Source organism: Orbicella franksi, chromosome 7 (assembly GCF_964199315.1).
Source record: "Orbicella franksi chromosome 7, jaOrbFran1.1, whole genome shotgun sequence".
Classification (NCBI taxonomy): Eukaryota; Metazoa; Cnidaria; class Anthozoa; order Scleractinia; family Merulinidae; genus Orbicella; species Orbicella franksi.
The window spans coordinates 21,536,723-21,564,716 of NC_138151.1; the positions used below are offsets into that span (position 1 = coordinate 21,536,723).

The following is a 27,994-nucleotide window of genomic DNA, read 5'->3' on the forward strand; positions in this document are numbered from 1 at the left end:
TTTTTCGTCTTTCCAAAGTTTTGGAGGAACATTTTGATGCAAATGCATAATTAAATTCCTGAGAAGTCAAAATGAAGGACATTTTCGGTTTCTTGACATTTAGAGAAAAACCTTTTCGTCGCTAGAGAAAGAAGTCTTCGTAAAAACTGCCTTTAAAATTGGTAATTTTACTGAGCGTTAATATACGTTCAGTATCACTAATAATATGATTTCCCATTTTCTACAGACGTCCGTCAACCTCAAAGAATACGACAATACTTTGTACGCAAATGTAGAGGATCTGAAAGCTGAATAACCAATTTATCGCCTAATTTGTTATCAAGATGTTGGTTTTTATAAATACCTTTCACTGCCCGGACAGTTCCAATAAAACTGATCCACATTCTAACTCCTTAAACCCTGTTCTAGCTAAATAACAGTTGGGTACCCCTTCTATTCGACTTTTATGACCATGACGCAAAAAGGGTTTTCGTTTTAAAAACCCCTCTCTCCCGCTCCCTTCCGATGGGCATCCCTGATATAACCTTATAGCCGGCTTAGAACTCGGTTTTTATGATAATTATGAGGTAATCTTTTGAAAAAATATAACTCTCAATGAGAAGCAGAATATAACGTCATTTAAGTCTTATTCTCGTTAAGAGACACGATTATAGACTGATAGGAAGAGTAGTTTTTTACATCTTATTGACTGAGTTTGGTTATACATACAGTTATCAATATGAAGTTTTTTGTAATGGGATATGTAATCATCAAGTTTGCAAAGTTAAGGCTGTTAACCAAATGAAATCGCGTTTTAGCCGAGTATTTCGAAACAAGTTTAACAGAAATCTATCCTCCCAGGACGCTTTTTCAATCATCCCTTGCTTCCTCTGTTTTCCGAATCCAAGATGAAGAATTTAGCGCTACCTCACTCGCTCAAAATACACCTGCATTGCAGGCTATGGGAAATCGGTCTCGCTATTTCGCTGTTGAAGAAAAAAAATCATCCCGTAAAGGCAATACTACTAGTGGCTAAGTATTACTTACTGGTTTACTGGTTATCACCGGATACATTTGACCGTAACTTGTTCCGGTTTTACGGATCAACCATTGGATATTTTCGTTTATGAAACCGGCAATGAATTAGTGAAAATCTTTGTCACAGTATCTAGCCAATCAAATCACATGTCTCCAGAGCCACCCTTTTCCTCACGCCAAGGGCCTGCCGGCTAGGAGGGACGAGAATAACTGGACGGTAGCGATGATATCAAACTTCGACTCTGAATCGAATTAACTCAACGAGCTATCGAGAAGTTCCACTGGGGTGTACAAGTTATTTGTATTAGTATTATCTCATATAATAAATGTGCTGATAAAATGATTTTATGTTTAGACCGGTCAGGTTATCTTTAGAGTTAAAAGAAAAATTACAAAACGGATGATTTGTAAAAACAGGAAACGGAAAGAAAACACGACAGCACATTAAGCTCTGGCACCTAAAGGAATCCATTTTGCGTGAGACCAACGGTGAGGAGCCTGGAATCTAAAATTTACAACGTGAAGGTTTGTCACGCTATCGAACATGAACCTTGTGAAATGACCTGAAATATATGTGGAGGAGAGCAGACGAAAGAAATCTCGCAGTTTGCCTTGTGAATATCATAGTCACGTACACATTGTTTAATTTAAGTAGCAGTGAAATGACGAGCTTCGGGAAATGCATGGTTTGCCTGGTACTTAATTTGACGACGTATTTCTATTGCGGGGGTGAGTATTACGCCACAGACACTGTTAGCAGACGATTTAACATATTTACGAATGACTGAGGACTTAAACGTTAGCACGATCGTCATAAAAACGATGGATTCGTGCTATCGAGCAATGATCATATCATTCCTTACAAGGCTGTTAACAAACATGGCACACACCGACACCTCCACCTACACGTAAGTATACCGCGATATGACAGAACTATGTCATTAAGTCCCATTAACTTCCACTCAGAGGCGAATGACATCCACATCTACACTTACATGACAATTACTGAAGGTACCCTACCACAGATTTCTTGATCTATATTTCACCAGGAATGGATGTCAGCTGTAAATTATTACTTTTCACCCAACAGCTCATGTGAGCAAAGAAGCAACGCGGTTTACCTTTAATTGTGTTCAACCATTTCCTGTGTTCCGCTCAGCTGATTTTCGATTTGACATAAAGTTTTGTTTGCAAAGAATATAGAACTGCTTTCTGCGATTGTTTATTCATCATTTTTGGCATAAATGCAAAAATGGCCCTAAATAATGACACGATGTTCAGAGGGAAAACAGGCTTTAATACTCCGACAGGCACTCCCCCTTATGCGTGTTGTGTGACTCAATTCGCGTGATGTGATCAGGTAGATTAAGCATGGCGACGTTGACAATTGAGACTGTTATCTAGCGGCGACAAACGAGTGTTTTCTTTTCCTTCCTTGAGTGACTACGACATCACCATTTAGAGACTTAAAAAAGTTTTCTGTGGGCTGATGATCGCGGTAAACGTTCTTTCGTCAAGCTACCTCTTATATTTTATCCTGTTTCCGATACTTCCGCATGCAGGTACGTTTCAGTGGTTCAGTATCTATTCCAAATGTTTCATTTGCTGCATGAAATGAAAATCGAGTGGTGTTGGTGACAAACATGGACAAATTACATTCGTTAAACTGGAAGTTAAAGTATAATCACAAATACGTTTAATACAAGCATAGAATTATAAAAAAAGGAATACATGTTTTCAGATGGTTGTCTGAAGCTCATATTCACAGTAAAGACAGTTTAGGCCCAGGTCAAACGTCGAACCAAATCGGCGATCCAAACGAGTGGGACTCGAATCGAACTCAATTCGAATTTAGATCGACCAAATGTTGAACTTATCATGAACTTATATTCGCTCAGTTTAGTCGATCAGCTTAGTTCGTCTCATGTGAAGCGCGACGTTTAACCTCAGCCTTAGCTAAGTTTGTTTGAATCCATAACACGGTTAACCAAAGGGTCCCGTGTTATTCTGTGAAATGTTGATGTAACTCATTAAAAGGATAAAACCCGCAGATAAAACAAAACTTTTTTTATCTCCCGCGAAATCATCATTATCTGTCATCAGCCGAAGTTACGTGAGGTCATGTGTTATGGAGAATGCAACAAAAATGGATACGCAACGATGACTGTAAGCAATTCACATCAGGTTTCGGAGATCATAAGTGACATACGGGAGCAGTTTTCCCGGGGGTGGGGTAGTGCTTGGATATTTGGTGAGAGTGTACCACACGGATTTCTAAATCTTGGCCCTTATTACGTTCTTTTGCATACGCGTTTCAGTTTTACCTCAGAAGTTTACTTCATGCAGGGACCTTAAAGCTCACGGGTCGACTTTTTTATGTATCGTCACAGACATCTTTTATGATTGTTCGCCAGCATTACTTATCTTAATAAGTTGTTTAATTCTAGGGTTTGTAAGCGGTATTTTACAGTTCAGGCTATGGCTAGCTGTCTACTTGATGCCTCTTTCTTCCGCGTTTCGTGCGTGTAGCAGTCAGCTGAGTGTTTAGCTCGCTGTGTATATGGATAACGGAGTGTCCCCTAGCAAGAGAGGAACGGCTGCATTTTTGTGCCTGTCCAATTTAGGGAGGAATTAGATGAAATGTAATATTTTTAGCCGTATGCCGTCAGTTCGCTTTGTTTAGGTGTTGTCAACTGCTGAGATCACAGTTAGAGTGATGCGGAGGGGAGAAGGGGGAATGACATAGATAGCGCGCTTCTCTATAGTGCGTTGAACACCGAGCTGGGACACTGACGTGTGTAATTTTGTCGAGTCTGTAGCAAAGCACTTAAATATGCCTCCCTCCACAAAGGAGTATGACGGTGAAAACCTGTGGGTAACGCTGCGATGGAAGAATATCATCCCATCCACAAGGGGTAGAAATACTCTTAGTCCCTTCATACCATGGAAACCAGCCTGTCGCGCCACTAGGCTCAAATACAGATTTCATCTTTTTACCAGTTAAGTTATTTAAGTTTCGAAGTAAAAATTGTTTCCCAAGGATTTTGGATAGATAAATAAATTAAAAGGACGTTACAACACCTTTACAAAATCCATGTATTCGGTCTTAAATGGACATATAGTTTCAATTTTATTTATAAGGGTTTTTAAATACTTTGTGAGAGACACTGACAGTTTTGCCTTTTGCAGTCTGTGGACTACAATTCACCTCGCCCTTTAACGGAAACAAGGTGACTGGAGTTCTTGGTTCACCTGTTAACTTCACTTGGGCCTTTCATGGAGGAAGAGTATTCAAAGTTCAGTGGGGAACAAAAAAGGATGGTGCTGTTGACATTAAAAATGTTCTGGTTTCCATAGACAAGCTCCAAACAATCGCTACTACACAGAATCCTCCATACAGTGGACGTGTGAGTGGAGACTGGGATGGAAGCAGCCCTGGACAGGCCACTTTCACACTGAACTCAATCCAGAAAGCAGATGAAAGGTTCTATATTTGCCAACTTGTACCTGACAGTCTTGCTGAACAACCTGTTTATGATACTGTTCAGTTGCTTGTTGTGGGTAAGTGAACAAAATTAAAGGTAAATAATCTCCTTTCCAATTTCTCTCCCAAACTCTGTTTTCTATTTTCAGTTTACTAATTAAAAAACTAAAAGATTGTACTGATAGTAGCTTCAAACTTGGATCTGATAGTGTTGAAGCAGTAAGTTGCTGTTTTTGGGAATTTGCAGTTTCGTGTTTTAAGTAAGTACAAGTCAGCACATTTTTTATGGTGTACCTTACTATAACCTGCAAGTGCAAGTAATTCATACTCCCAACATTTATTGCATGATATTAAGTGTGCGTAGAATGTGAGGTACATATAATCAACATAGGATACTAGAAGTATATAACCCCGAAGCGAGTAACTCCGACCAATGCTGCTTTTTTTAGCGAGCCAATCAAAATTTGCATCCCAATAATGGAGTGTTGACTACTATTATGTCACAGTTTGTCATTTCTTCCGGAGCAATGGCGGACACATTTGTCTGCTTATAGCGGAGCTTTCCACGCTGGATGCTGCATATATGATGATTTTTCTTGAAATGACTGAATATTCGTAAGCAACAGACTGGTTTTCTTTTCAAGGTAATCCACTACACTCCGGCTCCCATTCGCTTCTGTAACCAACACGTTTTTAACAGATGCACTAGATCGTCAATCACTGACATTATACTTCCTAATTTTCATTTAGATGTAGCTAAAAAGTCTTTTTATCATCATGGTGCATGCACATTCAATAGCCTTCCAACGAACATAAAGATTTTGCCACCTAAGGAACGTTTCAAGGCTATCTCCGATTTTTTTTCTTAGGTTATTTTTTAGAACATTTTCAATTCGATATCCAATTTTTATGAGAACGCTATTATCTTTTTAAGCTTTTTAATATTTTAAACATTTCTGCGTATCTTTTAAAGTAGTTAGTTTTTTATAGATATATATTATTTATATATGCTCTTTTAATTTTACGTTATACAGGGCCCCCGTTGATACCAGTCCTGCGACTGAAGGGGTCACCCTGTTTAAATATCGATGATGATGATGGTGATGATGATAATGATGATGATGATTATTATTATTATTATTATTATTATTATTATTGTGGCTCGTTGCGTCGAAGGGACGTATTAGTACTATCAACTTGGGCCTTGCGAAACGGACTTGACTAAGAGAAAAGCTTAGCAGAGCTCAAGCGGTCATTCATTACTTTAGTGTCAGAGATAAAGGGCAGTTTGCACAAAAAAAAAACAGTAAGATCTGAAATTCAGGAGAACCACATGATTTACAACAAAATACATAACTACATTGAGTTATCTAGAAGACAAATTTCTTAACATTTTTCAAGATCAGTGAAAGGATATCGCTAAACACGTAGGCAACAATGAAATTAGTTGCCATGCGATAAATTTCATAGCAATGATACCCTTTAGGATCACCTGGCTTATCTTGGTTGGGCAGTCTGTATGTGGTGGTGGTGGTGAGGATAATGATAAAGAAGAACAAGTTGCCCTCACTCAACGAAACACAACTATCCGCCGGGCTTGCACTTGAAGAAGAATTCTTTTTTTCGTTAACGAGAACCAATTTAGCGCTTATAGTCACATTAAACTAGTAAGTCCATTATAATGCGAATAGGCCTTTCCCGCATTCCACTTCAGTGCGTACGAACAATAGCACAAGAGCGAGGTTGGGGTGGACATTTTCATACATTTACTGTATTTTTGTCCACCCTGACCTCGACTTGGCGCTATTGTTTGTTGGAATGCGGGAAAGGTCTATTTTCTATCATTTTGATATCAACATAAGCCTGCTGTTCAAACAACATGTCCGCATAAAGGGTGAGTCGTGGTCGTGACATCTCCCACTAACGGAGTGGTTGAACTGATATCACCTAGTCTTGGATTCAAATTCCATTGAAGTATGATATTTTTAGCCTCTCTTGGTAATACCCTATTTACATGGTACGTATTGCAACTATTGCAACGAAGTGAACACCTGATTCCCTTTTAGTTGTGGCAGTTCAGAATTACATGTCTCTCGTTTTGTGGCGTACTTAATTACATGATGTGTGACACTCTCCCAGGCCGACAAGATTATATATCATACAGCATGGTTCTATGTAAAAAGAGAGAAATGACTGCAGTAAAGCACAAAATGTATAAGGATAGTGTTACATAGTCCCACGGCAAATCTAATATTGTTCACTTATTGTTAATGGTCATTCTGATCGTTCCTTGATTCTCTGCATTGTTTTCTGAGCAGCAAGTCGTACAGGACGATGTTGCTTATCATTTATTGTTTCTCTGCCCGTGTTCCTATTACTGCGCATGCTGCTTTCGTTTAACAACTCCAATGGATATACTTTATAGTATCTCTAAAGGACTTGAAAGCTGTTTTCCACAACGTACTCTTACATATCTCACTAATCTGTCTTTCCCTGTGTGTAAATTAGTAACGACACCTTCTTCCAACTGGTTGCGTGGTGTATTATGATATATGAGAACGACGTTTCCTATAGCAATGTCTTCTTTTTTCTTGTTTGATGTTTTCTCTCGGTAATAGTGATGTTCGCGCAAACTCGTTAGATATTCCTGTTGTTATCGTGTCCAGATAGCTTGTATTACTTTCTTGTAATACTTTGCTCTTTTCGTTAGTTCTTTAACTGAAATTTGAGATAGGACATAGTCTGGATCTACTTCATTTTCTACAATTTTTGTGTGATCGGGTCGGAGGAGTGGCTTTGTTGAGATCTACGTAAGGATATCTTAATTGACGGCTTTTTAACGTTGCCTCTATTTCAGTGAGTATCGTGTTCAGTTCAATCACGTTCGGACAGGTTTTCCCTACTGTCTTCTTAAAGCATCTTTTCACCAGCCCTTTATCCCTTTCCTAGAATTCTCCCCACCCGAAGCTCTTTCCGTTATGAATTTCCAGGTGATGTCATGGCTGGGGAAGACCTGTTGTGAAACATTTGTTTTCAAGAACTTAACTTTGCGTTTTTCCAAGCTCTTGAGCCCCCCTCTCCCCGGGGGGGGGGGGACTCCCACATAGAAAGGACGGGAGTACTCGTCAGAAATTTTAAAAACAACCTCTCAGAAATACCAAGATCCTGTTTTGTGGGTGTGGCTTGATTTTGTCTTTACCCCTAAGAGGCACCAATTCTAAAACAAAACATTATCTCCTGTCATATTTTTCCTCAAAAGCTCCCGCTGTGGACCTTTTGAGGCTGAACTCCCTAAGACGTAACAAAACCGCTCTTGTCACCCCTTATGCGCAGGTGATCATATTTACGAAACTCTGATTTTTGAGTTTTTTTTCTTTCTTTCAGGTTTTAGCTTTTTTTTTCTTTAACATTTCTACAACAGTTATTGTTTCCTCTGTTAAAAAGAGAGACATGTAGGGTAGGAATTGCCTAGAGTATACACATTACTATCATTTCACACTAATTTACCTTTACTTGTGTACATAGCCACTTAATGCCTGTAAATGCTTACAGGGTATGATTATGTAGGTAGGCTATATATTGAAATTTTTACAGAAATCATTTTAGGGAAAAAACTTAAGGAACCACAGAATTTCTGAATTTTTACCAGATACATGTAAGATTCAAGTTTATATGAAAAAGTACTCAATAAACTTTGCTTACTATTATTAAAAAGAAATTATTATTATTATTATTATTACTATTATTGTTATTGTTATTATTATTATTATTATTTATTAAAAGGTACGACGAGCACCCCATCCTTTTATATGGGAGCCCCCCTTCCCCCCCCCCCGGGTTGAGCCACGGCTTTGAAAGTTTTTGTGCAGGCAACCTTCTCCTCAGTAGGTCTCTTGATACTTTTCACAAATAACATTTCGTTTTATTTCAGCACCAGCCTTGCTCCAAACTCTCAATTCTCCCGCTTTCTTGTCTGTGACTTTAAAAAGGCTTGGGTCGTAGACTGGAAATCCGCCTTCGTTCCTGTCTCATTTGTGCTTTTTGACGAGTGATACCTTAGCTAGAAGGAGTTATAGGGGGGATGCGATTTAGGCAAATGAGCGGCCGGTTAAGCACCCATGAACTTCCGGTGTTACTTGATTCTAACAGTAGGTAATCAACGAGTGATAACGTAACGATCAAGTATACAAATACACTTGACTCTCCTTGCACGCCGAGACTCTATCAAAACTCATGCAAAGTGAAACCGAGTTTCCAAGTTGGTGCGTGCGTGCATGGATGGATGGATGGACGGACGGACGGACGGACGGATGGATGTGTGTATGTACGGATGTGTGTATGTATGTCTGTTTCGTCGTCCTTTTTAAATAGAGAAGTAACCTGTCCAATCTTCCAGCGTGAAGGATGATGCCCCTGTAGAATTGCAGTGTAAAGAATTTTCCTGCCTGGCACCGCTATGGCGCACGGAGGTTCTTTTATTAAGAACGGGGGAGCACGTCGTGACCACACGCATTTCGCACGTTACTATTTGACAACAACTCCTCTATTTGCGTCTTATTTGTAAGATGAAAACTAAGACGATTTTTATTTGCTTCATAAGAATGGCTTTTATACTTGGGTGGTTCTCAAAATCTTTTCCGGAGTCATGCTCTTCAACTTTCCCGACAATGCGCGCAAAGTTGTCATTAAATAGCTCTGGTATTCGGTGTATCTCGTAGAGAACAGTGTCTTTTTCGATAAGCGTTATGTCATTCGCTTGTTTAGAGTTCCTAGAGTGTAAGAAGGGCTGGTATGTCGTCCAAAACACCTGCCTGCGCCTTGTTATTAAAGAATTCTCTTATGGCTTTGCGCCTTCATGAAGCGCAGATATTTCTTTGTGTATAGCTGATAATTATTATCCGTCCTGTCCTTTGTCAATATTTTCCAGGCCTATTTCTGTAGCGTATCGCCTTGTGCCATTCCTCTGTCATGTAAAGGACTTGTTTGCTCCCCACCTGAAATTGTTTCAACGGAACATGCTCGTTACGCACCTCCGTAAAAAGTGTTTGGAACACAAAAAGTTTGTCGTCTACGTCTTCAAAGATATGTATGGCACCAAAAGGAACAGTTTTCAAATCAGCTAAACACATATCACGATCAAAGTACCTTAGACTGCAGAAACGCAGCTTTCTCGATTTCATTTTTCAACAAACAACAACAACAACATAATGACCTTTTGATGAAAATAATATTTGCAGTTTTGTTAGTTACCAAACAAAATGATTACAAATTCGATTCTTTCCTATCTTCGCGATAGCCATTTCATTTTCAAAAGGTTATGACTTGCTGAGTCGACTTCACTTACAAACATTAAAATTCAATAAAACTTCCGCGCAAACCAACACAAGGTTTAGGGTATTACCCATCGCAGGTCTCAGATAACCATCCAACCCACAGTTATGAAGAAGCACGATGACACCTTGGTTCTGGTAACATATAATCGTCTTCTGATTCACTTCTCTGCAAGTCGAGACCACTTGAACATCACCAAAAACGTATACGTAATAGACCTTAGCTTGGGCGGTTTATTTCCCATTATAGACCACGTGATATTCTCTGGATAATTTTTCTTTTACCCATCTTAAAATTATTCATTCATACACATTCGAGCCGTTTAAAAATTTAAAAGAGAGAATTGTCACGAGTATCACCACGTGGTCTGCAATGGGAAAACAAACCGCCCAAGCTAAAGAGGTGCATTGAGTCATAAGTCAACAAAGGATTATATTCATCAAGTAATCCCTGAGGAATCATCAAAACACACGACAAAAATATACTACCTTACAAAATCCGACCGATACAACCCTTGAAACATCACATTTTAAAATAGTTAATACGTTATTACTGCAACCAATACATAACTAAGTGTACTACATAGAGTGTCTTGGAACCAAAACAAACCCATTACAGTACCCTGTAACAACTGCAACAGACAAGAACAAAATGAACCAATAAGGACTTGTAGCAAATGCGCGTACCTGATGTCAAGTGCGGGAAAAGTACATACCGAGTCGAAAAAAGTTTAGGTTTTCATCTGATTAGTTGATTAGGAGGCGCTAAAATATTGTAAACCAATCGCAGAACGTAGTAAAGCTGCACCAAAGCAAATCAAAATTACTTGCCACTGTAAATCGAAAACTACTCTCATATCTCGATGGAGTAGATATATCAAACACTCGAGACAGTGTTTCACCACATTCCGCTTGGAACTCCGTTGCGTGTCGTAATTTCGACTCTCTTCGCAGTGTACTAGCTGCAATCCTTTTTTAAAACTGCTCTAAAATGTCCTTTTTTCGCAGAAATGCCCGTTATCAGCCCAACGTTAATAAACGGAAGTTACATTGAGGGATCTTCAGTCAGTATCAGTTGTACAGCGACTGGAAAACCAGACCCGGAAGTATCATGGATACGAAATGGACAAACCAAAAGTTCCGGGAGGAAAACAGCGTACTTGGCCTTCGACCAAATAAAGAGGACAGATGATGGACTGAATACATGTACTGCTAACAACTCAGCAGGAACAAAATCTCACAAAGAGATCTTGGTGGTTCGTTGTGAGTCTGAGTTATTATTACATCTTCAGTATTCACATCTTTAAATCAATCTTTTGACTTGAGCTGTTTTAAAAGGCACACGTAAGTTTAATGTATCTTGCGGACTTTCTCAATTAGATATCGAAGAGAAGCTTTAAAATTTAGGGTGGAGTCCTTTTGCCTTAGGTCTGAAGCGAACATTTTCTTTTTTCTTCCACAGACCCAGCAGAAATAGTAAGTGTTACTTCATCAGCTGCAAAGTCTTGGATTGGTCAGACAGTGACGTTAAAGTGTGTGTCAGATGGTGTTCCTACACCAACACTCACCTGGTACAAACCTGATGGAAATGAATTAAAGACAGTCACAGCTAAAGAAAGTACAGTGGAGGTGTCCTTAAATGACGAAAAAAATTTTGGTGAATACAAGTGTGTCGCTCACAATGGCCTTGATCCTTTAAAAGACGTCTCGCTGACTCTGTCACAAATACGTATGTTTATGCTTAACAAAGTATTTGAGCTTACTAGTCCAGCTATTTAAAAGCCCCTTTCTCTTATCATCTAAAAGTTAACCAGTTCACTTAAGTGCTGTAGAAAGTAATAATGCTGAACTGACGTTTCGATCACACGTTTTGGTTTTAGACTTATATAGTGTTAACAGCCATGGACATTAAAAATTGTAAAACTGAAATCCGAAAATAAAGGATTCTTTTCCCCGGTTATTACGGGTTTCCACATTCAAAAGACGTCGTTACCACTAATTCAACGATCAGGGTGATGGACTGTTATAACATATTTTCAACTTCATTTCAGTACAAAGACAGATATAATGATACAAATCAAATGTCTTCTTTTGATTTCATTAGAAAAACCAGGACCCCCGGTCATCATATCGTCAGCCACAGACATTCAAGCCACTTCACTAACAGTAAAATGGACCGCACCAACTGATGATGGAGGGATTCCTGTCACAGCATACCGAGTGGTCATACTAAAGGGTAGCACTGAGATAACGAATGAGAATTTAACTGACCCTGGAATAACCAGTCAGTCTGTTGGAGATTTGGAGAGAGATACCGAGTACAACGTGAAGGTGTTTGCCAGAAATGCTGTCTTTGAAGGTGCACCTGGGCAAAAGACTATCAGGACAAAGGCTATCGGTAAGATATCCAGAAGCTTTCCGTAACTGAATGTTGAACCTTGATGATGGCAAGGTGTCACTTAAACTACTATTTCGGAATAAATGGGGAAACATTACAAATTTTATCCCACTATTAACAAACAGTATCTTGAATATCATTATCCTCAGGAATTCCCGAAACACCAGACATCATAGACGTGCCTGCCGAGATACGCAGCGATGAAGTGGTCTTAAAATGGACAACACCAAGTAGCAATGGAGCGGACATCACACAATACACTGTGTATATTCGAAACGTTACAAGAAGCGATACCGTAGGAGACTGGAGAAAGATTGAGGTCATTTATGATGTCTCTATCCATGCTTACGTCGTCACACTCAGAAAAGGCCAGCAGTATGACTTAGTGGTGACTGCAACCAACAAATATGGAGAAGGTTTGAAAGAAAAGTACAGCATAAAGAGGATCAGAGTTTTAGGAGGTACAATAACAACAAAATACAAATTATTTAACTAGTTTTTGATCTCCAAATTTCTTTTCTTTAAAAAAAATGAGTAATATTGTACAGTTAATAGATTTATTTGAATCCTTACAGAATGGTATGTACCTATTGACTGAGTGGGAGGGCCGGCCGGGAAAACATTTGGCTCGAGGTCAGGACCTACGGACCTCGCTGCGCTCGGTCCGTACGTTCTGACCGAGAGCCAAATATTTTTCCGTCCGGCTCGACCTTACTCAGTCAATAAGAATTTTATCATATGACCACTTGTGCTGAAAATTTTGAAAATTCTGTTTGAACCTATATAGGACGCGATTACATAACATCAGACGGCCGCGCGCGGAACAACTACAATAAAAACTTGACAGTTATTTCTTCGCGTCGAACAATTCTTCGAAAAACACGACTCATTTTCTCATGTGAAGTCCACAATTACAATTCATGCTAAAAACCCAACAGAAAGTTGACATAAAGCTGTCAACAATATGTCAAAACCATCAAAAACTTAGCAAGGGACAAAAGTTCGCTTCACACTTCACTGAAATTGTTCACAAATCTTCTTCATCTGAGGACTCAAGAAAATGTCGGCGTCGTTTGTAGCTATTTGTCGACCTCTTGGATTCTCTTGAACAAGGGAGAACCAACAACTGAATATTAATGGCACCGATGTTGGGTCTCGCAAACAGTGCCTGGGTTTACTGACTTGGCTTGCTTTGTTGTGTAGTGGAAATTACACTCTTAAACACAAGCGAGGTTTATTATCTGGATGGACTGTACGGTAATGAACCTGTGTTCGTACTCAGTTTTGTCTCTTCAAACAACACTAATGTAGAAACTGCAGAGCAATTTATCCTACTGTACACAAGGTATGTTTATCATTTCTCCGGTTTAACCAACTTCTCCCAGAAACTCTGGAAACTCGAAGAAAACATTTAACTGATTTAAGCTTATATCGCACTTTGTTTTCCTGGTTTTCTTGCTTTTGACCCACGATGAATTCTTTGATGCTCTCCACTGAAAGAAGTTTTCTCTCAAGACTGCTTGCTTATTCCAAAGGTTAATTATCGGACAGTTCATCCAGAAAAGTTATTTTCTTGAACGCCTACAGGTTTGCTCTTTGTTGGCTTATGAGAAAGTTGTGAACTTCTTCGTTTGTGAGGAGTGTTGACTTTCTTTCAAAGCTTTCGGAGTAGTTCTGCATCGGACAGTTCGTCTGGATAGTAGAATTCACTCTCTGAATGTTAACTTTCATCACTCATTTTGAAGAGAACAAACTTTTGCAGCAAAAAAATTGTTTTTGTCTTTAACTTCCATCGATTTTGCTGTACGCGTTTCTAGTAGGGCCGTACGCATTTCTAGTAAGGCCGAACGGGTTTTTCCGCGTACGGCCCTCATACGGGACCTTTTTCTTTATGGTTTTCCAAGGAAATTGCGCGCGGCGCCGTACGGGTCATATGATAATGAGTATTATTGTCTTCGAGTACTGATTTTAGTGTGAATCCTAATTCTGTCTTCTCTCCTGTTATTGTAGAGTCCACTACATCCACTGCGAACCAGAATCAAACAGGTAATGAAACAATTCGGTGTGTACCTGCATAACTAAACACGTGTTCGTATTTCTAACCTTCATTATGAATATTATCAGTTGTTAGGTGCGACAAAGAATTGGAGATTCTTCATGCTGTTTATCTCAGTGTCATAATCCTGTTGGTGATAATCATAGCTGTTATTAGTGTTATCCACTGGAGAATACGTCGAGGTCCAGGTAATCGTATCACATGCCTTGCTAAAATTCAAATTAACAAAGTTATCAAGTCGTCCAGGCGGAATTACCCTCAATTCCTCATACTTGAATAAATTAGCCGTTACCTATGTCTGAAATGGTCCCTGCTGTTCAAATCGTGAAATTTCCTACCCATTTATACACCCTCATTCTGATATGTAGCCCTTCTTGGGGAGAGTCTTCCCGTAAGTCCACCGTAAGGAGAACCTTCCAGAGTCCATGTCTAGTTGGTCTCTGGCCGATTCAAGCATGCCGCGGAAAAAGTCTCGGTTGCCTAGGATACGAGCGTAACTAAAATGTGTCCGATTCTCTTAGTCATGCTGTTTCTTAATATAGTCCACAAAAGTCATAAAAAGAGATCCCTTATGAAGGCATCGTGGAATGATACTTTTTTTAAAGCAGCCCATTTCGTTTCGTTATATATTTTGTCATTCTCATAATTTCTTGTTTTTCAGAAATTCTTAAGGGTGGACAGCGGTGAGTACAACAATCAAAGTTCAGTGGTGAAAAATCTCAAATGTTTAAATAGTTTATCCTTTGCCTTAGGAAAGGTTTAATAAAACTACATATTTAGGAGGCAACAACAGTGCTTATTTCAAAGAGTTCATAATGAAATGTTTTCCAATTGCAGTATTAGCAGGTCTTCTTCATGTGCGGATTCCATTCAGGTGGTAAGTTCTTCATTCCATTTCTCTTTCGGTGTAGGCTCACGGAAAAAGCTGTTTCTAACAGAAACGGCAGGTTGGCATAGATACAGGAAGGAAATTTTCTTTCTGATAATTAAAGTGAATGCCTTCGAATATCCGGAGGAGGAAAAGCCATATAAAAAGGACGGGAGTGTTCGTTGTACCTTTGAGGGGTTGAAAAGGCAGTTGTTGTACCTTTTAGGATGTTTTGCCTCAAACGGTCCGTAGCAGGAGCTTTCGCGGTATCTTTTAGGGTATTGAGCTGAAAGAAATATGACAAGAGATACTTGGTAATCAACTGATTTATGACAATGCTTTCAAAAACTTTACAAGTAAAAGGTGTTCGAAGCAATTGTATCTATCGGTATCGAAAATTATGAAAGTATCAGTTAATGTGCTGTTTTAAAATTGGTACCTCTCAGTGGTGAAAAAGGTTTCAAGCCGGGCCCACGAAACAGGAACTTTGTAGCTCTTAGGGGTTTTTTTCAAACCTTCTGACGAGCGGCCCGGATAGAAGTCCCCCCCCCCCCCCCCCCACGGATTCGAATCATTTGTGAACATATGAAGCAGCTCCTATTACGCTGATGATGTTAGTTTTGTCGTATAGCTTCATAACTTATTTTCTGTTTCTTTCAAGAGCCCTGTTGATCACCACGAAGCAGAAGTTCAGTCCACAGAAACAAGTGACACTACCAGCACAACCTACGAGATTCCTAACAGTGGTGGAGACTACATGCCGTTTCATCCTTTAAAAAGAAGCTGGGAGATCAGTCGAGAGCAAGTCGATATCATTAAAAATATAGGAAAGGGGGCTTTCTCCCAAGTCGCTGAAGCAACAGCTAAGAACATCTATGGCAGCCAAGGGGTCATAACTGTGGCCGTGAAAATGTTGAAAGGTTATAGAAAACTTTTAGTTAAAGAGACAACTTGCATTCTTCTGATGTCAGAATTGAGTTAGGAAGCGTCCACACTTCGCCGGAGAAATTTGAATAGGCAGCTTTATTTCTAAGGTTAGGACTATCGTCCACATGTACTAATCCATCACGATAACGGAGCTTTTCGAAAACGCTCTTCAAACCCGAGGAACTTAAAAATGACCGGTGATTGTTCTTCCGGCGTAGTGTGGACAGAAAACATTTGATGCGTTTTCCGAGTAAAACCTCCGTTTTTAAATTCCTCCGGCGTAGTGTGGACGGAGCCTTATCGTTCGACTGGACTGATTTAAGTGATCGATTGATTATCAAAACAGATCGACTGATGGATTAATGGATTGATCGATCGATCGATAGTTCGATGGATCGATGGATCAATTAATCAATTGATTGATTGATTGATTGATTGATTGATTGAACAATTGATTCATTCATTCAATCACGCATCCATTCATCCATTCATCCATCCATTCATTTATCCATTCATCCATTCATCCATTCATCCTTTTATCCATTCATCCATTCATCCGTTCATCCGTTCATCCGTTCATCCGTTCATCCATTCATCCATTCATCCGTTCATCCGTTCATCCGTTCATCCGTTCATCCGTTCATCCGTTCATCCGTTCATCCGTTCATCCCTTCATCCCTTCATCCCTTCATCCGTTCATCCGTTCATCCGTTCATCCGTTCATCCGTTCATCCGTTCATCCGTTCATCCGTTCATCCGTTCATCCGTTCATCCGTTCATCCGTTCATCCGTTCATCCGTTCATCCGTTCATCTATACATCCATTCATCCATTCATTCATTTAAACAGACTGACACGTTTGGTTAATTTAATTTGCCTGTAATAGACAACGCTCCTGAGTCCGACAGGATGGACCTGCTGTCAGAACTTGAGGTGATGAAAAACCTGAAGCCTCATCCTTACGTGATCAAGCTGATAGGATGCGTTACTGAGTCCGGTAAAAGAAATGGTCTTAAGATATCATTTGTATACATCAATGTATACGTTAACATCAATTTTTAAGAACGTGTAAACAAAATTCACTCCTCCATTATTTTGAATAGCAGCTTTATAAGTTTGTGAGAACGACAGCCTGACTACCAGATAAGCTCGTTGATTCACTGCACATTTGAGAATTGGCCTAAAATCTTCCATGGCCTATTTTTATTTGAAGTGCAATCAGTTCTGTGAAGAGTTTTAATACGGAAACGCTGAATGGGGAGGGCTTACGTTTGTGGGAAACCTTATAAGGGTAATCTTGCCTAAAAATAAGCAAAAAGCTACACCTTTAACCAAGGAGGCTTATAAGAGAGGAAGAAGGCACATAACCGGACCTTTACGCTATAAAATGAACTGCACGTACATATGCCCTTGCCTTTAAACTTCACATCGGTGCGAATTATATACTGCCTCTATTCGTTAACGCTCCAGCCTGAAATTGAATTCAAATCTTCTTTTTCTCGCCTCTGTATTCTTTTTGCACTTCACATGATACCGGTAGTTTCTTTATTTTAGATCCATTACTGGTCCTTATTGAGTATGTGCCCTACGGTGATCTGCTGGGTTATTTGAGAAAGAGTCGTGGGCTCAATGACACGTATTTTAATAACTCGGATAGAAAGCCGGAAACCAACCTAACTTCAAAGCAGTTGATGAGGTTTGCATGGCAAATAGCTGACGGGATGGCTTATTTGTCGTCAAGGAAGGTAAAAGTCTATAATAATTGCAATTCAAAGACTGAAAGGGTATTTTCGAAGTAGAATATGACTTAACACAATTGCAGTAAAGCAGATCAACTAAAAATGACATCTGTTTTAGATAATCCATCGTGACTTGGCGGCCAGAAATGTTCTTGTTGGTGAAGGAGAGAAATGTAAGGTGACAGATTTTGGGATGGCGAGGAATGTTCAGCAAGATGATATTTACACCAAACAAAGTCGAGCGAGTACATAAGCCTGACCGAATGGGACTACTGATAAACATCCGACAAATATCATAGGATAGCATAAAGACGTCTTGTTAAGTTATTTGTTTATCTTCCAGGGCCGGTTGCCTGTTAAGTGGACTGCTTATGAAGCTTTGTTATATGGAACATACACAACACAAAGTGACGTGTAAGTGCTGAACAACTTAACAACATTTGTCTCCACGTTGAGTTGTTTGTCAAGGGCTTATAAAAGCTCGTGAAGGATAAGATTTTTACGAGGTACTCGTAACTGCTTTTGATTCCTTTTAAAATACCAACAATGAAAAAGACACTGGAATTTTCTTCTGAGCGTTGCACCGGTAGAAAGAAAATGGGCTACCGCTAGAGGCAAAGAAAAATCTCGAACTCGTGGGAACTCGAACCCACAAGCAGACTGTACAGAGTGACCTTAGAGGTTAAAGAGGATGGAGGTGGCTCGACCTTTGAATCAAACCAGAATGACTGAGAATAAAAGAAAGAACGAAGGGAGGTCACTGATTATGAAAATTGATCGAGGAGAATTAGGCTAATTAATTTTCTGTGATCATATCGTGATGGTTGCCCAATATATATACTCCATGAAGGGTGCATAAGGAAAGGTGCGTGGAGATGTTGAAGGTCTCGTAGTTAACATTTGTTTGTTGCTCAATATTTCTACAAATTTGAGCAGCCATTGCACCAAAATACCCAGACATGCCTAGGTCCGTTATGAACCGTTTTCGTCCACCTCCCCCTTCTCCTCTCCCTCCCGTTTTGATTGGATATTCACATATTCCCTTGACGATCTAAAACACGTGTTTCGTGTAGAGTTGGTAAAGCTATTAAAGAAGTTTATTCTGACATAATAACTGGATGCACTAATTCTTAAAGCTATAAAAAATGCTTTTTGACCGCAAGTTCTGATTTAAAAAATATATATCTAGATCTATGACAAAGCGATTCTCTAAAAAGATCTAATTCTTGGGAATTACAGTTTGCTCAACAGACTGAGAAACATGAAAGGCAATATCAAAAAGCCAAACAGTGGTGACTTTAACAATTTTTGTTTCCCTTCATTGTTTTACCAACTCCTTGAGGAGGCATCGTGGCCCAGTGGTTTAGGGGTGGAGTTGTGATCCGGAGGTCCCGGGTTCAAGGCCTCCACCCTGCCACTAGCGGGATTTGTTGCTCGGAAGTTCCGAGAAAACGATATAAATCCGGGTAAAAACCCTTTATTCGAGACAAGCAAATGTTTTTTGTTACATTGAGAGGCTGGTTTGGCAATTTGAGCATCACCTGATTTTTTTACAGAATTTTAAATTTCTTCCCTTTCGGACTACTCATGAAGCGCCATAAAAAAAGGCCAAGTTTAAAGGTAAATATCGCCAAACTTACATCACTTGAGATCCCAAAACTACCCTCCACTTAAAGAGCAATGTCTTACCTGTAAAAACATGCAATAAAATTTTGGGGCAGTTAAAACTGTAAAATGTTAGAAGAAGAAATTTAAGCTGTGCTCTTGTCAACAAAGACCGCCGTCCCAATTAGCATAATAACGTGAAAATAACGATGCACAGAGAAAATAATGATATATTCCACTTACCTCGCGACATGTCGACAACTGGATGTTCCACGATGCCTCATGTTATATTTCAAGTATGTTTCAGCCACATTTTCGGTGAATAGTGCACGAAATCACACTCAGACATCGCCACGGTTAAGCAGATTTCAACTCTCCGAAGCCCGCTTCATAACATCTATCAATATTATTTGTCTTTCGTCTCATAACCCGCTGTTTACAGGAAGTTTAACAATTTGCTGAGATCCTAGCTGACGCAGAAGTCTGTTAGCAGCCTTTGAAATCCTCCTCTTAATCAAGCATTCTCATCAAGAACTCGTTTAAGCTCAGTTCTGTTTTGATCTGTTGTGCACCCGCCATTATTCCACTGATTGCGTTACATTTGACAAATGCACATTCCAACGGGTAGGGTAGGGTGGGTAGGAAGTGAAAATGTAACCGCCATTAAAGCCATTTTACGCATTTCTGTGACGTAACTAGTAACTGGCTTTCCCAGAATGATTTGAACATGAGCTTCTAGTTGTGGGCATTTTCTAGGTTATTTTTGCGGGGTAGGTTGGGGTGGTTGGAGGTCGTGTATTAAAAAGAAGAAGTAAAGAAAACGATAGACAGTATCAGGTCAAAAGATTATGATTTGTGTATCTTGATCGGCCGTCGATAAAACCAGGAACATGGAACATTCCGGAACATCCCGGAACATCGAATAATTATCATGATTACGCGAAAAATACGTAAAATTAAATTTTAAAAAATCAAATCAAACAAAAATAAACTGGTATCAGCTCGGAAAATAAAAACAAAACAAAAACATAAAAAAAGGAAAAAAGAAAGAAAAATGAAAGTGACTGCAATGAGTGAAGGTCAGCAACTAAGAAGAGTAATCAATTCCTTCCAGTCGCTCACCGTTAGTTTAATTACCTGACTGTCCTTTAGTATTCCCAGATTTTGTTCTTCACGAAAGGTGGTGGCGTTCGAACTCCTTAATCAGACCTAAAAGTATGGGTACACGAGTGTGATTTCTTTATTCAATTCATTACGTCAACACAAAGATATGCGTATACACGATTTCTCATGAAAAAATAGTTTCTCGTGCGATAGAAATAGAAACTCTTCGGCATCGAGTTTCTTGTCTAAACTAGTTCGGACTGCTCGACCTCTGATGAAAGTGTAAACAAATACAAACACAGAATTTAAAAACATTTGGCGACGCGCGCGCTGTCTTACGGGGTCGCTGGTCAAAACTTTATTGTCTCTAGAAATATTTGTTACAAGTGTTGGCGATCTGAAATTGAATTCAAAGTGTCGCCAACAGTTCAAATGCATCTCCTGGAAAATGTTTGTCCAGTACAAGTTAATACTTAATTAATCAAAAATACTTTTACCGCAGGCTATAATCTATTCATCGCTTGTTCAACTTCACGTGCAGATCGTTATCTGACCTTCGATCAGACTTAGTTTTCTATCGAGCCATTCGAACATCACCAAAGTGAACCAGACATGCGAAAACCGCGCGTGAACGCGCTGCTCTGTAAATCTTTGATTACCTCTAATTTATTAATGATAACTTGCTTGTTACTCGTGCTTCCGGAAAGGCCGAGTCTGCACTTAGTGGGTCATAGTGCCAGGCGTTCCTAGCGGAGCGGCGCGAAAACTGGGGATGATAAATAGCAACATGAAGATGGAATAGGGACAACACTATGAACACCTACTTAACAAACAACTGTAGGATGCAGACAAACACCTCAGATTTTGGAGAAATCAGGGGTCAAAAAAGGAGACGCAATGAATTACCTGGCAGTCATCGTCAGAATCGTCCATGTTTGTTTTGAAAAACAGAGTGCTGAAAAGCGACGTGACGCAATTGGCGGGAAAGAGGAGGAGCCTGCACTCATTGTGGTCAGTTGAATGAATACCCAACGCTCCCTACCCCTCTGCTACCGACTCCCCTATCCCTAATAATATCTTCTCATATTTCAAGCTGATACCAGTTTATTTTTGTTTATTTTAGTTTTAAAAATTTAATTTTACATATTTTTCGCATAATTATGATAATTATTCGATGTTCCGGGATGTTCGGAATGTTCCATGTTCCTGGTTTTATCGACGGCCATCTTGATCAGCTTTATCAGTTCATCAGTGAGGCCCTATTAGGGGTTTTCAGGATACTGGATATTTGGGTAAAAAGTTAATAGGATGCAAGACATTTAGGGGAAATATTAATGGGGTAGAGCATGTTTATATCAGATAAAACAGGACATTAATTGAGTATGAAATCGTTGAGCTGGATTTAACAGGATACAAGATATTTAGGACAAAAGTTAATAGGATAAGGGATACACCGACACCCCCCACCCCCCTCCCACTATGGGGCTTCAACAATGATCTGCTATTTAGGATAAAATAAAAGTATGTCAACTGCTATAAGCATTTATTCTGGACTCTTAGTACTTTTATCACGGTGGGATATAAAAGTTTTGTATCAGATTTTAGGGGTTTTGAGGTTAGGTAACGCAACTCCTTGTTAGTAATTTCGAAGCCCACACTTGTTACACTGAATAGATAGATGAAGACGGGCTGGAGAAATAAACAGAGAATTAAATGTGTCCCGAATTCTGTACCGTTTAACACGAATTTCTTACATGGCAACCTTTGTGTCTGCAAGAGATCGAAGCACAACATTCCACACTGTATTTGTAAACAACTATCCTAATCTCATTGACAGCCATTAGTTTTTGACGAGAATTTTCATTTATTACAAACAGAATACGGATAGAACTCCAATAAAAATCCTCTTACTTGTTTTTTTTTGTCCAGCATTATACTTGTGTCTTTCGCTGCCTGAAATGCCATCAAATGCTGCGAAAGGCAACAGACTGACAAGTAGTGCGCAAGAAGTAGTGATAAGCGGCGTTTTATTGAAACTCCTTTTTCTAAGCGGTTCCCCTTCTGCCTCAGATAAGGATATGCTCAGAAAACTACTGAAGAACAATTTACAGTACGGTTCATGTTGACTTGTTCCTGAAAGGGAAACCCTATTTGACAAGGCCAAAATATGATATAGCGACAATCGTGGTGTTCACCCTGTCCTAGCAAATTATACTCTTCCAGTCCCTGCTGAAGAAATTAAACCTAAAGACTGGACCCTGAAAGTGACGAAAAAGGCCACTCGTTTCAATGAAAAACAAAAAAACTACCTCGAAGAAAAGTTTTTCTCGGGTCAGGAGACGGCCATAAAAGTCGAAGCAATTACTGTAGCACAAAAGATGAGGCGCTCAAAAGATGAGACCAGAATTAGGCGGTTCACCTGTGATGAGTTCCTGACTCCTTGCCACGTTTAATCCTTCCTCTCGAGAATGGCCTCAAGCACAGAAACAGACAGGAGAAGGTCCTCCAAGAAGACACAACAACCGCTGAGCATTAAGCTGCAGATATTTTTGACAAGTGTCAGTTAACTCATCCAATTTCTTAGGACTCATTCAAATTGTGTGCCTTAAACGCATCTATAATGTCTTTAAAAAGCTAAGCGTCGACATTAGTGTTTCGCTTGATAGATGCGGGTATTTTAAAGCGCCCTGTATAGGGTTGAAAACTAGTCTTGTGCAGACATGCAGCCGTGCTCCATCACAGAACTGAACGACATTAGCTGCTGTGGGGTGCCTCAGGCTCATAACGAATGGTGCCTACAAAATGCAAACGTGTTTCCGCCAGATTAAGAAAACATGGAAAAAGTAGATCTTAGCCAGGGTTATTAGAATCCACAAAGAAAACTGGGGGTAGTCATTAATTTTTCCGAGATAATTAACTACTGCTGACGATAGCATTTTTCTGAAAAAAAGGTAAAGATATTTCTTCACAGATTCTCCTAAGGTTCCCCTTTACATGCAGAAAACTAAACATATTAAAAAACATCTTTAAACTACGTGGCAAGTGGTAACATAAAAACCACTTTTGATATGCATTTAATAACAGAATCGTCGCAACAGCGCTTTGAGCGTCCCTGGACAGCACTCCTCTGGCTTAGCCAAAATACAGCCTACATAACTTTTCCTCACAGCCAAAAGCTAATGCATTGTTGAATAGGCTTGCCACTTCCAATTCATACCACAAAATGTAGCTGTAATCACCCCTTTTTCAAAAGTTAAATAAGTTGTTTCATCCTTTCGAAAACTTTGTCGGTGTCCGCTACATTTTTCCCTGTTACTTCCCAAGTAAGTTAAACACTGACGTCTCTCGCAGTTGTTTTGCGCGCGCATTATGCCATCTACAGTTGAATTTCAGTATGATTTTTTCTACGGATACGATGAAAGCTCCTTTTTCAGCTGGAAGCCGTTCACAGTTAGTGCTTAGCGATATGCTGCTTTTCTGGTAATCCCGGTTTTAGTACAGGCTCGTAATTTTAGTGCGAAATTTGTTTCGGCCACCCATAGGATTTTTTTTAAGTCGCACGCTTGGTAGGGTATAGTTAATTACGCCACTAGTTGCAACCCAAGCGCGCACTTGGCGTTTAAACCATGCCTTACGTAATGCACAGACCGTGTACCCACAAAAAAGAAGGCACCGTCCTTAACTGCCTTTCAGTAATTTTCTGAGCATTTTCTTTTCTGATGCAAAAGTGAAACGGCTAAGAAAATGTCAGGAGTTTCAATAAAACGTCGCTTACCATTACTTCCTGCGCACTATTTGTCAGTCTGTTGTCTTTTGCAAAATTTGATGGCACTTCCGGCAGCGAAAGACCCTACTGTCCCGCTTTATCTGATCTAAACATGCTCTACCTCATTAATCTTTCCCCTAAATTTCTTGCTTCAGTATTAATTTTTTACCCAAGTATCCAGTATCCTGAAAACCCCTAATAGGGCCTCACTGATGAACTGATAAAGCTGATCAAGATACACAGATCATAATCTTTTGACCTGATACTGTCTATCGTTTTCTTTTTTTTTTTAATACACGACCCCCCTCCCCCTCCTCCCACCTACCCTGCAAAAATAACCTAGAAAATGCCTGCAAGCAGAAGCTCATGTTCAAATCATTCTGGGAAAGCCAGTTACTAGTTTAGCCACAGAAATGCGTAAAATGGCTTTAATGGCGGTTACATTTTCACTTCCTACCCACCCTACCCTTACCCATTGGAATATGCATTTGCCAAATGTAACGCAATCTGTGGAATAATGGCGGGTGCACAACAGATCAAAACAGAACTGAGCTTAAACGAGTTCTTGATGAGAATCCTCGATTAAGAGGAGGATTTTAAAGGCTGCTAACAGACTTCTGGGTCGGGTAGGATCTCAGCAAATTGTTAAACTTCTTGTAAACGGCGGCTTATGAGACGAAAGACAAATAATATTGATAGATGTTATGAAGCGGGCTTCGGAGAGTTGAAATCTGCTTAACCGTGGCGATGTCTGAGTGTGATTTCGTGCACTATTTACCCGAAAATGTGGCTGAAACATACTTGAAATATAACATGAGGCATCGTGGAACATCCAGTTGTCGACATGTCGCGAGGTAAGTGGAATATATCATTATTTTCTCTGTGCATCGTTATTTTCACGTTATTATGCTGATTAGGACGGCGGTCTTTGTTGACAAAAGCACGACTTAAATTTCTTCTAACATTTTACAGTTTTAACTGCCCCAAAATTTTATTGCATGTTTTTACAGGTGAGACATTGCTCTTTAAGTGGAGGGTAGTTTTGGGATCTCAAGTGATGTAAGTTTGGCGATATTTACCTTTAAACTTGGCCTTTTTTTATGGCGCTTCATGAGTAGTCCGAAAGGGAAGAAATTTAAAATTCTGTAAAAAAAATCAGGTGATGCTCAAATTGCCAAACCAGCCTCTCAATGTAACAAAAAACATTTGCTTGTCTCGAATAAAGGGTTTTTACCCGGATTTATATCGTTTTCTTTGTATGGCAAAATGTGCCCTAAAATGGCCGCTGAAATCCCTCTCAGAGGGGCAAAACCAAGATGGTGGCCCCAGCGCTAAAAAACGAATCGAATTGAACTGAAAGTTATATTTTTGTGAATCACTTATCTATACCATTCATCTGAGAAAGTTTGAGGAATTTGATTTTTTCTGGTCCAAATGGCCATAGTTGAAATTTACAGAGGGCGCCTCTTAACTATGTTACGTTTATTTGAAATATTTGTTTCTTCGTTTCAGTGGCATGCCTGTAAACTAGCTGACCTTAGTGCTTGCATGGCTCAGTGCATGACCACTTTTTTTACAGATTTACATTTACATCTCCTCTTTCCGTACAGTTTTTTGATACCAGTAATGTATTATTTATTGTCTGTTTTGGCAGTTGGAGCTATGGCGTGCTGCTGTACGAGATTCTCACCATAGGTAGGTTTAGTTACACAGCATTTACATGTAAGCTATAGCTGAGTCGTACAAACCATCATGTTGCCTGTGTTTATCACATCTAGGTGGATCTCCTTATCCAGGAATAAACCCTCGCCAAATCGCAACGAAACTTCAGGAAGGATTCAGAATACCGAAGCCTAAACATGTGGATAACAAACTGTAAATACATATCTTGTTACACATTTTTTATGTGAGGCATATCGTTAGCCGATGGTTGCACTTAAATAGGCAACGTTGTGATGCAACAACGCGGTAAAAATGGTTGCCAAAACACGAGCAAACAGATCACTGGCAACGCGCTGGCGTCATACTGTTGTCTGCAGGGAAATTTTTGCTGCGATCATTGTTCACATTTTGCCTTTCTAGCACCCTTCTTTAAAGAGCTTATGAAACTAATCGGTGAAAGTTTTAGCTCTTTGGGTGTGATATTGAAGAGGATATTGAGATTCAAAACCCGCAAGTTTTTTTTAGGTTGTAAATGTCCTGATGAGCCCATACAGTCTTTGTACAACTTTGGATTTTTTATAGCCGCGTTATGCGTCAAGTCTTTAATAAATAGGGTTCTTTCCATAAGAAACTGAAGCGTTTGGTAAGGAAACAGATATTGTAAACAAAGATTCCGCTATAAGAGAACATACAATGGCTAACTATCAGCTATTTCTTTTTACCAGATTTGTTAGCGAGATCCCGTAAACATCATCTTTAAAAAGGCTAAAAGGTTTTAATCTCGGGTGTACAAGATGTCTTTTTCTAAGAATAGATCCTAAAGGTAAATTTCTAACAAACAAAATTTCGGTTTAGTCATGAATGCTATGTGGTCGTTAAATGATTTAATTGTAGTTACAAATCGTCTTTCCTCTCCTCTTGCTGTTGCTAACAGTTTTTATTTGTTAGATACCAGACTATGGTAAAATGTTGGGAAGAAAATCCCAGCGATCGACCAAATTTTGCCAAACTAAGGGAAACGATGAAAGAAATGGAAAAAAACCACAAGGTAAACTCAGCTGAAAGCACTCTTTGTAACCTGTCATTTATGTTCAGTAATGCAAATTTGATAATGTTTATTTTCCCTTTGGTATTAGTTTGTAAGTTTTTGGTTCGACTTTTATCACAGCTTTGCATCCTATGCCTTAATACACGCATGTAATCCCATGAGCACTCACGTAAATCAATACTTTGCTCCAAGCAATCACTGTTTGTTAAAGTGATCTGCCGCATGGTGATAATTGCAGTTTACAAAAATGTAGTAAATATACTGATTGTAACGATTTTCAGACGCGGCGGAAAGGTGGCAGGGGAATATCTATAAACAAATTTTGGATATTCTGGAGTTTTTATTCTTTATTCTTTTAAAGATTATTCGATACTATTCATACTCAATTGAAGTCAACCATCAGACCAGCAATTCATTTTTTTCATTTGATTATGAACTCAAGTCTTCTTTTGGGTGCATACTCGATCGCCTATATTTCCTTCCTTTCGACCCGTAGTGATCCAAAATTAACACTGTCTGCGATCTAACTAGCGCCAGAGGCTTTCTTGTTTTTTGGCTTATACTTTGTCTCTGAAGAAAATATCATTATATATAGTTTTTATTTAAGTCATAACCGGTTTCGTTGTGTCTTCAATTCCTGAAACATGGTCATAAAAACCCGCATACAGAAGGCCGAGCTGTTTACCACTGACAGGCCTCTGTTACTTCACCCCAAAATACAGCCGAAATAATGATACAAAATTCTCCCGAACACTAAGCTATGAAAAGGCAAATGTGTCGGAAATGGGTAGTGCCGGGTTACGTTATCAGTTTTGACGTCAGTTTCGTCGACGACCAGTAAAATTAATACGAAACGACGACTGTTTACTTAGGCTAAAACATCAAGACTTCCAAACTATAATTGAAAACCTTTTTGCAGCTGGGGTTCAGGCCTTTTTGATAATCATATAATGGATTATGTTTTTACTATTCGTTTGTAGCTTTCGTCTTC

At 39.4% G+C, this 27,994-nt stretch overlaps 1 protein-coding gene across 5 annotated transcripts in view; it reads left to right on the top strand.

Annotated features, from left to right (window-relative positions):
* The first annotated feature begins 1,548 nt into the window (after window positions 1-1,548).
* The window catches only part of LOC145492277 (uncharacterized), an 83,954-nt gene continuing 57,508 nt past the window's right edge, over window positions 1,549-27,994 (top strand). The window contains exons 1-15 of one of the 5 annotated variants that reach the window (XR_014049970.1): window positions 1,549-1,746; window positions 4,207-4,578; window positions 10,840-11,094; window positions 11,294-11,560; window positions 11,936-12,229; window positions 12,379-12,690; window positions 14,240-14,275; window positions 14,354-14,473; window positions 14,947-14,968; window positions 15,123-15,162; window positions 15,815-16,073; window positions 16,966-17,076; window positions 17,634-17,824; window positions 17,937-25,988; window positions 26,072-26,983. Coding sequence is in view for 4 of the 5 variants with exons in the window: in XM_081471677.1 (XP_081327803.1) it covers window positions 1,590-1,746; window positions 4,207-4,578; window positions 10,840-11,094; window positions 11,294-11,560; window positions 11,936-12,229; window positions 12,379-12,690; window positions 14,240-14,275; window positions 14,354-14,473; window positions 14,947-14,968; window positions 15,123-15,162; window positions 15,815-16,073; window positions 16,966-17,076; window positions 17,634-17,824; window positions 17,937-18,071 (2,571 nt within the window). In the remaining variant the exon portion in view is untranslated. Of the gene's footprint in view, window positions 2,580-4,206; window positions 4,579-10,839; window positions 11,095-11,293; window positions 11,561-11,935; window positions 12,230-12,378; window positions 12,691-14,239; window positions 14,276-14,353; window positions 14,474-14,946; window positions 14,969-15,122; window positions 15,163-15,814; window positions 16,074-16,965; window positions 17,077-17,633; window positions 17,825-17,936; window positions 26,984-27,994 lie in introns of those variants that run through there. The other 4 variants (XM_081471679.1, XM_081471677.1, XM_081471678.1 and 1 more) reach the window with 4 other exon arrangements.